The following is a 13,931-nucleotide window of genomic DNA, read 5'->3' on the forward strand; positions in this document are numbered from 1 at the left end:
ACAGCCTGGACGAGTCCCGACAAAGTCCTACAGAAATCTGCAGAGCCCACAGGCTCCTTTGTCGGCCGGACCATGAATTGTTATAGCTTTTAAGCAACTAATTTGGCAATATCTATTAAAATTATAATGTGCTTTTTCTCATCTAGAGATATCCCAACTTCTGTAATCTATCCTACCGAAATAAAAATGTAGTACGTAAGGAGGAACATACGCACACACTCATACACATGCATTCGTGCATCAACAGAAGAAAGGTTACACAAATTACGATGCATCCACATGATGGAATAAAAGCATAGATTAAGATAATGGGTGGTATCTACTGGTGTGAAAAGATACCTCTGCTCTTTTGTTAAATGAAAAAAATTCAAGGCAGAGTATGGTATGACTCATTTTTTGTAAGAATTTAGGAAAATCACGTATGTGCGGACACACACACACACACGCATGCATGCGGTTGTCATAAGGATAGGCAGGCATCTCCCCTACATCTCAGGTGGTCTTTCAGCAAGATCTGCCCACAGCTCCAAGGGACACTTACCCGCATGCCCACCTCGCCAGGCAGCCCCGGGTCTCCAGGCTCCCCCTGCACACAAAGCAGCACGTGGTCAGCACCAGGGGGACACAGGCCCCGCCACACAGGCAGCCCAAAGCCTCTGGGTGCATCCATTCCTGGAACTCAGAACCCATCACAGATGCAATGAAGGTGGCAGCTGTGGGCCACCCCAGCTGCCATCAGAACCTCTGTAAGCAAAGGCACTGATTGTAGCTGTGAGTGCTGTCATCTCCACCCTGCCTGGCTCCTATGCCGGAGGCTAACACAACAAATCCGACAGGATGGGGAGAGAGCATGGTGGCTGGAGACACGGGGCAGGTCTTCTTGACCGAGAGGAGTCTGGCCACCTGGAGGGGAGCTGAGGGGTCTGGAGATGCGTGCAACTCCCCTTTCTCCCCTAGCCCCTATCCCCCCACCTCCTGTCCTGAAGCCCACAGGCTGCAGGGGTGGGGGGCTCCCGAGTCAGGCTCCCCTCTGAGGCCTGCTCAGACATGGCTACAAATCTCAAAAAGGCAGAGCGGCGGGGGGCCTGACACCCCTGGGGTTCTTGACGGAGGCGAGCGGCCCTTTTCCTGAGGCAGACTGACCAGAGTCAGGTGGCCTCTGACTGGGTTTCTGCACAGGTGGAGGGGGTGATGACAGGCAGGAGGCTGGCTGGCCGCACAGGGCATGGGGTACTGCTCAGGCCCCACCCAGCGTCTCTAGCTAAGAACTGGGGTCTTGGGCGAATCCCTCACCTCAGACGTGGACGTGGTTCCAGGTCTGAGCACTGGGGACAGCGAGCCCTCTGGCACAACTGCTTGTCAACTAAGTGAGAAAACCGCTCCCAAGGACACCTGGAGACGCCTGGGGGCAACGGCTGCTGCCGGCACTGCCGCGATCACTAGGGTGACCCACGGGGACCTGGGAAGATGCTGGGACAAATGAGCCCCAGCTCAGGCCTGGCCCTGGCGAAGGCCACCCCACCGGAGAACAGGGGCTCTGGCCAGGGGGTCCCAGACCTGGTGCTGCCTGAAGAAAGGGCGGTGGGAACAGACGTACCCGCATGCCTTTGCTGCCGTCTCTCCCGGGGGAGCCGGGCAGGCCCAGGGAACCCTAGGGGGACAGAAGAGAACGGGGGTCAGTGCAGGGTGGGGACGACGCTGGAGACAGTCTCCTGGAATGCTGGGGCAGTGGAGACAGTGCCAGGCGGGGCTGCGGCCGAGACGCGGCTGCTCAGAGCGTGGTCCGCCACGGGCAGCCCGGGCGCCGCCGGGGAGAGCGTAGGAAACGCAGATCCGCGGGCTCTCCTCGCGGCCTCCTGTGCCAGTGCTCGCCCTTCAAACGGCGCTTTCGTCTGCCTCGCGGAAGACGGTCTCCACGTCGAGGCAGAACGCCGGGGTCAGGGGGAGGGTGGCTCAGCGACCGGAGGCCCTGTCTGTCTCCAAGGCCTGGTGTTTATCCCCTGCCCCATGCTGAGCTGGTCTGAGCAAACCGAATGGCAGAGACGCCAGCCTGATAACTCCGCTTCTCGACAACCCTAGAGCTGAACTCATGATTTTCCCAAAGGGGGAGCATCACAGGAGGATAAGGACTCCCTCTAGAAATGCCCCCCAGGAGCAGGCCTGTGGGGGTGACGTGGCGCAGAGTTCACCCCAGGTATCGGTTACACAGTCAAGATGGCAGGTCCTTGACTGGCCAGGCTGCCGCAGGTGGGGACATCCTGCAATGAAGGCAGGGGAGGGTGTCTTGTCAGAAACACAGGGAGGTGGGAGCCGGGCACTGGAGCCCCCAAGACCACCTAATAAAGGGGGCTGGGAGCAGCCCAGAGACAACGCCGGAGGAGTTCCGGGACCTTCCCTCTGCCTACAGTGGTCACATGTCCGGCCTTGCTGGCACTTTCCAGCAGGCGTCCAACAAGTAACTGTGAATCTGTCCCAATGCCAGACGGGAGCCGAGCGGTGAAAGCTCAGGACTCCATCACCTCCAAGCCCCCTGGGCACAGGGCCCCCAGAGCACCTCACTGCCTTCCTGGGCCCTGAGGGCTTGCGGGGAGGCAATGGGGAGACCAGCCCACTTTAAAATGAGCCCTGGGGGCGTGAAACCCCAGAGACAGAGTGAACAGCAGGGTGTCGGGGAAACACAACGATCTCAAGAACCAGCGGCTTCAAATCCTGCTGCCGACGCTTAGCACTAATGGTCTTGGCCAAGTGAGCGAAGTGCCCGAGTGTGTCTGAGTATGTCTCTGTCTGTGAATGGAGATTATAAATGTGGCTGCAGGATTTGTGCTTCCCCAGGACACGGGCAGCTGGGCAGACTGGTTTTCGGTGAGCGACGTCACAGCACCAGCCACTTCCGCTTTGTGACGGGGGGTGGGCTACCCTTGCTGTGTGTTCTAGCTGACCACGGCCTCTGTCAAGATGAATGTTTTCTCTGTCCAAGAGGGTAACGTCTCTGCTCGGACCTTATTTTACATGGTTAGGATAACCAAGCCGGAACTGCAAATAGACAACTTCTGAGAAATTTCCACATCCAAGTCATCACGAGATGCAGGCATTTCATTAGCTGGGTTCCTGCTCTTATGAAAACTGTGTCTCCCACAAAAGTCAACCTGACGTGCATATTTCATGTTTTAGTGTCACCTAATTTTACATCACACACCACCCCAGTGACACCCCTGAAATCCTCCAGTTGGTGGCTTTGAAAAGAGGAAGTCGGGGCCACAGGTCGCCCATTCAGGACGCCCAGCTCGCTGAGCCTCGGTGTCACCATTGTAAAACAGGTTCACGCAGCTTTCAGGAGAGAGAAGCAATGTGGATGTAACTTGCAGACTATAAACTAGTATCAATATGCTAATCATCTGTATTCTACTGAGAACTAAGAGCACTTTCTCAAGTCCATGGGTCGATGAGGACAGCGGGGGAACGACAAGGCTCCCAGGGACTGGTGTGGGCAGGCTCAGGGACATCTGCCAAGGCAGTAAGTACAGCTAAGAACCCACAATAAAGTACAAAAACAAAAAGGGAAAAAGAAAAACAGAGAAAGGGGAAGGAGGGAAGGAAGGGAGAGAGGAAGATAAAGAATGAGAGCGGAGGGGAGGGGGGGAGGGGAGGAGGGGGAGGGAAGCAGACTACAAGAAGAAGGGTCTAGATTCACATGTGGCGTCTGCTACCCATTAGTTCCGCAGAGCTAGTGGCTTCCGCTCCTGGGTCTCAGCTCCATCCCCTGTAAAAAGCATGACCAAGGGGCAGTCCTGCTCTGGCCCAAGGCCATTGGTGAGATGCCCTGAGACCAGCTTGGGGAAATGCCACATGTGCAGGGAAAGCATCAAGTACTGCTGTTTGGGGTAGACTGTCCAAACCTGTACCAAAGAAATCGCTCCGGTTAAGAGGATGACAACAGGCAATGTACCTGAAATGTGTCAGAGAAGATAACGGGGGGCCTCCCCCTGTTCACATGGGCGGCTGTGACTCAAAATTGGGGCCTCGACTCCAAGTCAAGGCTCCGACCTCTCTGCTCCCCCACCCTCCACACGCTGCCTCCATAATCTCAGTGGGAGCCATCCGGGTGGGGGACATCTGGCAGGAAGTGATCCGCCCACGCCCACTTGTCGGAACCAGAGCTCCAGGAATTGTGTGGTTACTGCATTGGGCAAAATACCGAGAAAAGAAAGAACACAGGTTTCTTCTCATCTACTATCAGGGCCTTTTCCCTCCTAAATGTTGACAAAGAGATCACTTCGTTGCTGGAGGTGCAGTGACTGTGGTATCGCCCGCCTGGGGGGAGACACGGTATGTCCTTCAGGTGGGGTCTGAGGAGTGCTCTGGGCAGCGGCCCTCAGCACGGCCCTGGGACCATCAGCATCGGCGATACCTGGGCCTTGCCGGAAAGACAGATTCTTGCTCCCCCACCCCGGTTCCCCCAAATCAGACGAGGACTGCAGCCCAGCAACCGGTGGAGCAGTCCCAGGCTGGACACTCAGTGAAGCTTAGAACCACTTCTCAGCGTGACAAATGTGGTCAGCGGGCTCAGACTACACACACTCAGCTTCCACTTGGCCGCCTAGAGAAACTCACTTGCTCTTTGTCACACGGTTAACAGAATTGTAAATGAGGACAATGATATTTACCCCACAACCAAAGAGCATGGGCATGTGACCTCGCACACAGCAGCGCTACGAATACCGGGCACCGTTATTATTCTTAGATGTTCTCTGAATTATTTTGGATGAACGAGAGAAAGAAAAGGACACCCTCCACCCACCTCCAAGTCAGCCCACCTGGGACAGGCTTTCTAATAACAGACCGGTCCTCCCAAGGCTCTGGGAGTCGCAGAAGCCGTCCTCGGGGGACGGGGAGCTCTGACATTTCACAGCTGTTGGCTGTCTTGAGATGAGACCTCATGGATGCAGAGGGCACAGAAGACGTTATCTGGCATATAAAAATGGTACACTGGGCTGCTGTAATGGTAATTGTGCTTAATGTTTACGAGCATTTTTTACAAATATAACTCATTTATTTTCATTAGCTCATTTCATCTGGATAGCAACCCTGCGAGGCGACTACAACACAGTCGCCAGTTTGCAGACGAGGGAAGCAAGGGTTCCAGGCGTGGAGGAAGTGCCAAGGGTGACTCAGTGGCAGAGGGGCTGAGCAGGGTCTGGGCCCAGCAGTCAGTGTCAGAGTCCACGCCCTTAGCATCCCCTGCGCTCCTAGTCCAGCTGTCCAGCAGCCCAGCATTTGCCCTCTCCATAAATGCTGTCACCCTCCCGTATGCAGCCCTGACGGTCCATTAGGCTTGGCAAGCGCCTGAGCAGCAGATGGAGCTGCACAAAGTGCAGACTTTCCTGTTCCTGCTCTGCCCGGGGCTGTGAGAGCCTGTGAACGCGCACCGGCTCCAACGCGTCCTTCAGCACCACGGACAGGGGCAGCGGCACCTTCACTCTGGCTCTCAGCGGTCTGCCAGCAACCTCCAAGGCTATTTGAGGGCACAGAGAAGCTAAACCTGTTTTCCCCTAAACCCTTTAATTATTGTAAAAATAGAAGGCCCTCAACCACAGTCATCCAACTCGATAACCATGAATAATGCGCGTTAACGCACGGGCTAAGAATAGGAGATGGGGGTGCTGATTAAGCCAGCCGTGAGCAAAGAGAAAGGGACCCACAGCTAGAGACAAAGGGCATAAACAGATCTTAGAAGTTTCACATACATACACACATATAATTTGTATTCTATGACTCAGATGCTCTCCAATGCAGTCCTCACATAGAATAAAGTGTTTCCCACGGGGGCATGGTTCCTGAGGGTCAAGGGTTCTCAGACATTAGCATCATTTCCAGAGAAGGGCAGGAAGCTAGCCTTGACCATTGGTGCTGAAGGGTCTAGAGTCAGACAGACAGACACAGCCTCTGCCCTTCACCCTCACCAGTTCTGTGACCTTGGACATGCCCCCAGACTCCTTGAAGGGCTGAAGGAGGCTGACACTCACAAATTGAATCACCTGGCACATGTCTAGAGGTTAATAACAGGCTGATGTCAGCATTCTCTCCACAACGTGGCACCTTCTTTGAGACGAAGTCACTACACCATTCCAGATAAGATCACCAAGTGCTTGCCGCTGAATTCTGATGGCTGATAGTGCTAATGCCCCCACCCTATCCTTTCAGAAAGAACTGGAGAAATAAAAGTGTGCCCATTTCCCCTTGCTGTGGCATACTTCACTTATACTAGAGACCCCTACTATGAAGAAGCACCTTATGGCCCCTGGAGACCCTTCTTGGTCACTGCTCTGGAAAGGAGGCACCAGGAAGAACAGCCACCTGTAGCAAAGCCCTCTCGTCCCTCTCTAGCCACCTCTGCAGTCCACTTCTGCCTCCACAAAATCCTCTCATCTCACGACTTCAAATGCAACCCTCTATGAAAGGCGCCAAAGAACAAGCCCAGGTGGGCAGGACCTGTGCTTTTATACCGTGGACAGCACGAAGCGCGTGCCTGTCATGTTGGTATTGCAGCAGTCACCGTGACAGCAGATCGAACTGACCCTTGCAGCAGAACCCCAGGCACTACTGTGGCTGCTTCATAGGGACGTGTGTGGCATGCTCAGACGGGGGCTGAGCAGGAGCGAAGCGGAGCAGGATCACCACTTCTGGCTGCTGCCGGCTCTGCTCTACTAGCTACGCAATGGCCAGTGATTTTTTCCAGCCTCATCATCATCCCTTAGCCCCACCCACCTTTACTCTCAGGTGCAGATGGTTAAATTAATCATACTCCGGAGTTTATGACCCTCATTTTGCTGTGTCTGCCTCTCCAGTCCTCTAGTCTGGCCCCAAATGGGTCGTTGGCATGATTTTGAACAAGCCAGAGCTTGTAAACTACTTCGTCCTCCTACAGCTTCTTAAAATGAAAAACATGTGTGTGTGTGTGTGTGTGTGTGTGTGTGTGTGTCTTCCTAAGTCTCAGTGGCCTTCTCCATGAAATGGAGATAATAATGCCACCTGCATCACTCCACCTGCACTCCTGGGAGAAATGAGTAAGAAAGTGCCCACAGAGCCAGCTGCTCTGTGTTTGATGCCTCGAAGGTTTGAATCAGAAGCATCCCTAAGACTTTAAAAGGCAGAGGAGATGGTGGACGTGTGAGAAGGAGGAAGCAAGGATGGGGAGGTGGGAACATCTAGAGTGCCTGGGGGAGATGCACCCCAAATCCGCAGGGGGAAGATCACTCAGGGCCCTGTCACGGCAGACGAGAAGTGCACTCCAAACACATGGGACTTGGTCTGCCAAGTGACATGGAGTGGCTGAGCAGTGATCGCAGGGAATGATGTGACAACAGCATTTTCAAATCAAACATAAATTCACATATGCGTTTACGTTTCAAGTGGGACAGTGTGTTTACGCCAAAAGGAGACATTTGAAGCTGAGAAATTCCAGGCACCCTGACCTTTGATAGGAGTCACATTTGGGCAGGTGGGTCTCCAATGCCCCTCAAGCCGGCTGCCTTCCCTGAGAGACCAATGCTTTATGGTCGACAGCCATGTGGAAGAGCCTGCTTTGACCGACCTCAAGTCTTCAGAGAACAGAAAGCACCTGGCTCCCTGGGGCTTGGAATAAACAGGTGCAGAATCTACCTCACTCAGATGTGGAAGCTACACTGATGGCTATGAACATGGCTTCCTGACAGCCCTCCTCAAGTTCATCATGGTGGTCTTGGCCTCTCTTTCTGCGGTTTTCCCATCAGCACCTTATTTATTTAGCTTCATGGTGAGCCAACCTACAATGACTTCTTACACGACGACTTCAGCACACTCGGGTGCCTGCACGCAGCTCTGGCAGTGTCCTCAGGACATTCAGGTGAAGTTTTGAGAAGCTAGTGCCCTGGGAAGTCCAAACAGCCTTGGCTATCTGTCCGGCTCAGATTCCTTTTCACTAAGCTCATCCCTGTCAGATTTATGGTCCCAGTAAAAATCGAAGAAAACCATAAAAGAGAAGGAACCGACGTTTGTGTGACCTAAAATTCTGTCTGTTACCGAGTCAACCAACCCAGTAAAATTCAGCTGAGTTTCTCATATTTGCTCACATATGTTTTCTGGTACACCGCTCTGTGAAATCTGAGCACAAAATCCATATGAAGTTTTATTTATTGCCATATGGATTTCTGTGAAAATGCTTAAGAAAGGAATTTTTGGTTGTTGTTTTGGGGTTATTCTCCCTCCTCTAGAAAGTGCTGAATAATGAGCTGCTGACCTAATCATGGCTCTTTGGGACTCTGTGCCCCACTTTCAGCCCATCGGTCTCAAGGACCCTCACTGTCCACAGGGTGTCATCCAGACTCGATGAGGGACCATAAAGTCCTCTCCGTACTCCGTCCTACTCCCCTGTGCCACCTCCGTGCCCTGGTCCAGGCCAGTCCCTGACTGAAGGCCTCCGCTGACATGTCGCCAACTCCAGCTGTAATGTTAGCACTGCTTTCTGTGCCTGAGCCCTTAGACTCTGGCTTAGGTGATCTTGACTGCTCAGCAACGTCACTTACAAGGATCCCTTTCCGGCCCAACTTCTGAGTGTCACCTTCACCCTCGCCAACTGGCTCACTGCATGGCATCGAAACAGCAGGAACTTCCAGTGCTCACCCGCCCGGCCTCGGGCCCAGGGGCCCTATCTGCAGACGTCCCAGAGAAAGGGCCACGTCTGCTTGGTCTAACGTAACTCAGGGCACGTGCCTGAACTGACCATCGCGCTTGGGGACTCCGGGGCCCGGACGGCTTAGACCTGACTCTGGCCGGCGCTTTTCAAGTGATTAGTTAGCAGGTGCCCTGCTCAGTTCCACGCACGGACACTCACGTGACGCTCACACCAGCCTCATGAGCGCGTACCACTGCACGCACGGACACTCACGTGACGCTCACACCAGCCTCATGAGAGCGTACCACTGCACGCACGGACACTCACGTGACCCTCACACCAGCCTCATGAGAGTGTACCACTGTTTCTGTTACCTTCAGTGTCCGGGTCTGGAAACTGAGGCACCAAGAGCTGTAATGACCTCTCCAAAGTCATACGGCAGGACGGGCAATGCCAGGTTCCCAAAACCTGACCCTCAGCCACTGCCACACTCGGCCATTGGGGCCCACGCGTGGTCACACCATCCAGTATTCGGCAATCCTCCCTCCAGAATCATCTGCTTTTGGATTTCGCCCGTGAGCGACTGTGGATACACTACATTGAAAAGGACTTTCATGTGTTAAGATGAAGGTCCAGTCTTTGTCAAGCGTTTACAGCGCATGCCACACGCAGCGAGTAACAAGACGCACAGAACACCAAAGCCCAGCGCCCCACCGCGCGGCTGTGCACGCTGCGCACACGCCTGTCACGTGCGAGCACACGTGCTTCTGCTCCGTTCACACTGCTTGCACTCAGATCTCCACGGCGCAAGGTCATCCTGATTTTCACCTATGTCCGCCTCGCTGGTGTAGCCCAATTTTCCATCAAGCTTTGCCCACGTCTGTCGCGTTGTGTTCGTCAGGCGCTTGGAAAGAACGGAGTCTCCCTGTGGCCATTTCGTCGGCTTCGCTCTTCCCTTCGTGCGAGTTGTGCGTGTGGGGACCCCCGAGGCACACTTTGGTTTCATTTTCTTCGCACAATACCAAGCACCCTAGGAAACGCCCAAGGTGCTTTGCTGGTGTGACTGCCGTCTGCTCCTCCATCCCCAATACCGTGCGGCCTAGGCAGGGTCTCCTGACAGCGTCGTCACCCTCTGTATGTGCAGCAGCACAGGGGACAGAAGTGGCACGACCCGACTCGCTCAAGGAACAATAAGAAGAATCGCGCTCTTAAAAGACAGCCACAGGACTAGAATGCGCACGCGCGTCTCCTCCACTGACCCGTGGATGTGCCCCTGGAAGGGAGCCAGCCCAGGGCTAGAGCTGTGAACCCCCGCTCTCTCCCACATGCCAGGTCCGTAAATGCCACCTATCAAAGAAACACGTGTCACTCTTACAGACTGTAGCAACAGCTCTGGCAGAAAAAGGAAAGGGATGAAGACAAAGGACAGTTTTTTATCTACCATGTGACAGGGACCAAGCCGGGTGCTTCGACAGGCGTTACCAACCTCTGTCATCCCCATGACAGCACCAGGGGTAGGTGTCCATGGCCCCACTGTGCAGGTGTGGAAGCTGAGGCTCAGGGACAGGAGCCAGAGATGGCCCAGCCACTGCACAGCCGGGACCACCCGGGTCTGCCCAACCCCCAGCCTGCTTTCCTTCCACCACCTGAGCCACGTTCAAGCACCAAACCAAGGCTCCCGTGGCCCTCCCTCCTTCCTTCTGGACGCCAGGAAAGGAGGCTAACCGCGGAGCTGCCAGTAGAGAGCACCCCGAGGTCACGTGGGCAGGACCTGCAGCGCAAGACTGGAGAAGACACTCTGGCTTCCAGACACCAGAGGGCACTGTGGGTCCGGGATAGGGGACCGCAGCAGCTGCGGGGCTCCTCCCGTGAGGCCTCTGGTCCCCCAGAGTGAGCCAGACCCACGGGTGCCCCACAGGGAGGCTCCCTGGACTCTGCACACTTGGCCCTTTAGAAACTGCTGCTGTTTCTAAATCTTTTTCTACCCGTGGGGCTCGCGGTCCAGCTGAATCTGCGGATGATGTCTCCGTGCGATACCACTGACTCGGCGCCCACGCAAGACACCCTACGCCTGCGCCTCACTGCGCTTACTAGCTCTCCCACCGTGGGAGAGCCGAGGGCAGGGGGTGCACGGAGGCCACCCCCGCCCCGCCCCGCCCCCCCGAATGCTCCACACCAGCCCAGGCAGTGGCTGCACACCTCCCTCACCGCCACCAAGATGGCTCTGAAAACCACCACGGAGCAAGAACAGAGGCCCATGCACATCATCACAGTTGTTAATCACAACACCAAAAATATGAAAAAAAAATAGCCAAAACAGAGTAGGCTGATGCCTGATGCCTGAAGCCACAGGGCTCCAGCCCATCTAACCCCCCAGCCCTGACCTTGGCACTCTGCATTACTCTGAAGAGAATATCCTAGCAAGAAAGTCAGTTTGCTCAGCCCTGCCCACAAGCCTTTGTCACCAGCAGCCTTCTCCCCTCTTAGGACCCTGCTGGTCCCCTGACCCATCTGGCCTCGCCTCATCCTTGGAGGGAAGGCAGAAGCCCCGTTGGGGTGAGAGCTCAGGCTGGGGCTCAGGACCACACCTCAGAGCTGCACCTGCAACAGCCTTTATGTGTCATCTCAGCCCGCCCCCTCACTTTACACGAGAGGAAGCAGAGGCTCAGAGAGGGGAGTGACTCACCCCAAATCACACAGCCAGTTTGTGGCAGGATCTGGAGTCAGACTTTGCTAAAAATGCTCAACTGCAGAGAATGTCAACCGAGGACAGAGCCGAAAGGTCCAGAGCTTCCTGGGCTGGCGCGTCCATCCTCCCGGCACTGATGTGTAAGGAGGTCCCCCTGGGTGTAACTGTGACCCTGCAGCTTCGGGTCCTGAATGTGGTGTCGCAGGGGGAGCTTCAGGGCACCAGAGAGGGGCCTCCAGGCGTCAGGAGAGTCAGGCTACCTGGCCGGAACTCGGCGGAATGCAGGAGACAGAGATGCACCTGCTGCTCCTGCCTGGCGACACCACCACGTCGGTCAGAGGCCGGGCTGGCCCAGGGCGCGCACACTGCTACTGCCCGGCCAGCACAGCCTAGACCGAGCACTTGCCTCAAGGGCCCCGGCAGCCTGAGCCCTGACCCCGGGGGGCATCTGCGGGCCTGTTAACGCCCTGAGCCGCCATCTGGGCACACAGGAACCGAGGGCGCGAGCCACTACCAAAGCAGCTGCTGAATCTGAGCACGGGGTTCCCGGGGCTGTGCTTTAACCCGCACGGGACCACGCACGGGGTGACTGCCGTCAGCCCCACGGTCGTGGCGGGAGCCCAGACTTGCAAACCGATGGCGAAGGCACTGAACCAGGGCTGCCTGGTGCAAAGCTCGTGCCACACTGTGCCACACTGTGCCACACTGTGCCACACTCACTCTCAACCTGCTTTGTATTCCTGTGCAGCGGTCACTGTGTGCACATGTGTGTGTGCATGTGCATGTGTGTGCGTGCATGTTCATGCATGCGCATGTGTGAACGTGTCTGCGCGCACGTGTGTGCGCACGCGTGTGCGCGTGTGTGTGCACGCACGTGTCCGTGGGTGTGAGTTGCGTGTGCACATGTGCATGCATGTGTGTGTGTATGCGTGTGCATCTGTGTGCGCGTGTTTGTGAGTGTGCGTGTGTGCGCGCATGTGTGCGTGCGTATGTGTGTGCGCGCCTGTGCTCTGAATAGGGGTAAAATTTACTGTGGAACAAATGGAGACACAAAGAAATATAAGGGAGAAAATAAACACACCCGCGACCCGTAGTCAATAACGTGGGGCTGCCTCCAGAGTCAACCAACCTCTCTCTCCCGCGCCCCCCGTCTGTCTGTCTCTCTCACTCACACACACACACGCGCGCACACACACACACACAGACTGGGGTCATAGCGTACAGACATTTCACAGTACACGTCCGGGTTACTCATTCTCCCTCTGGCTGGCTTTGCCTCCCTGGCCGCCATGCGCTACTTGGCTGTAGTGACACACACTACCCTCCGCCCACTGTGGAGCACCTTGGTCCCGTCTTGCTCACAGGTTGCTCTGAATGAAATAGGCATGTACCTGTGCGCACCCTTGACTTACCTCCTGAGAACAAGTCTAGACACAAAGCACTGAATAAAGGGCACCTCCAGGGAGAGAGTGCTGGCCACGTGACAGCTCTGCTTCCACCGCAGTCGGACTGGGGTGCCTCGTGCCCACCACCAGCCCTACGCAAGGGGTTGACGTGCGCGCCCCCTCGGTACTGACACCCTCCCAGGGTCAAGAGCAGTGCAGGCTGAGTCTGCCGGCACCTGGACACCAGCGCGGTCATCCACGTAAACGTGCATGACCAAGTCTGGTGGCTGCCTCCGCCGGGAAGTGGGAGCCATGTTTTCAATAGCTGGTGTGACTGGGAAATGACATTTTCAGTGACTGGTTTTTATTTTTCCTTGTAGGTGAACACGCGAAGAAATCTTTCCTCTCCGGAAAGAACCCCTATGCCCAGGCTCTGTTGAGCTTGTGCACGTTACAATAAAGGTAAAGCAGGGGCACCATTCAGGTCTGGGGGGGACACTCGCAGGCCTCTCTCATCCTGCTGCCACACGTGGCTCTGTCCGTCATCTTTCCTTTAAACTTCTACAACAATCTGCGACTATCCCCCAAATTCCTCTGGCCCCCCACATATATGTGGCACCTGCCACTGCAACACCCTCCGCACGCCTGTCCACACACAGACCCTTCGATGCCTTCCTGCCACTGCAAACGTTTCGATACTGAACGCCACGCGTGCGGGTCCCCATGCTTCTGCAGCTCTGCCCTGTCCCGGGAGCACCCCAAAGCAGCTCTGCTCAGAGCATCGTGAACCACCGCCATCCTACACGAACGCAGCCCTCCCCCACGCATTGTGCTCAGCCCTTCACTCTGCCTGGGAAGCCCTGGCCCCTGCACACGCATCACCCGTCCCAGATGGGGGACGACACGCACGGGGCGCTGGCACTCAGCCCAGGAGACCTCCCAAACCCAAGGTCTCGTCCTGCTCCCCAGCCCCCTCCGCAGCCCCGGAGGAGTGTGTGATAAAAGCGGGATGCTCACCTTTTCACCCTTCTCTCCTTGGAAGGAAGGTCCTTGGCCCTAGAAAAGGGAAGCAGAAGGCAAAGATGACACTGAGCCACGCCCATGGGGCACTACACGCCCAGGAGCCTCGGAAAGATGACAGCTCTTATTCAGTGTTGACTCTTGTGAGTCATCGCGTTTAAATTTCCCAACAACTCAACAGTATGGT

General features: G+C 55.7%; 1 protein-coding gene across 1 annotated transcript in view; it reads right to left on the reverse strand.

Moving 5' to 3' along the window:
- The window catches only part of COL22A1 (collagen type XXII alpha 1 chain), a 186,233-nt gene that overhangs the window by 122,760 nt on the left and 49,542 nt on the right, over window positions 1-13,931 (reverse strand). Inside the window, exons 11-13 of the mRNA XM_039846211.1 lie at window positions 13,742-13,780; window positions 1,598-1,651; window positions 542-586 (exon numbers count right to left, since the gene is read on the reverse strand). Coding sequence (XP_039702145.1) covers window positions 542-586; window positions 1,598-1,651; window positions 13,742-13,780 — 138 coding nt within the window. The remainder of the gene's footprint in view (window positions 1-541; window positions 587-1,597; window positions 1,652-13,741; window positions 13,781-13,931) is intronic.

Source organism: Pteropus medius, unplaced genomic scaffold (genome assembly GCF_902729225.1).
Source record: "Pteropus medius unplaced genomic scaffold, Ma_sr-lr_union100, whole genome shotgun sequence".
NCBI classification, from domain to species: Eukaryota; Metazoa; Chordata; class Mammalia; order Chiroptera; family Pteropodidae; genus Pteropus; species Pteropus medius.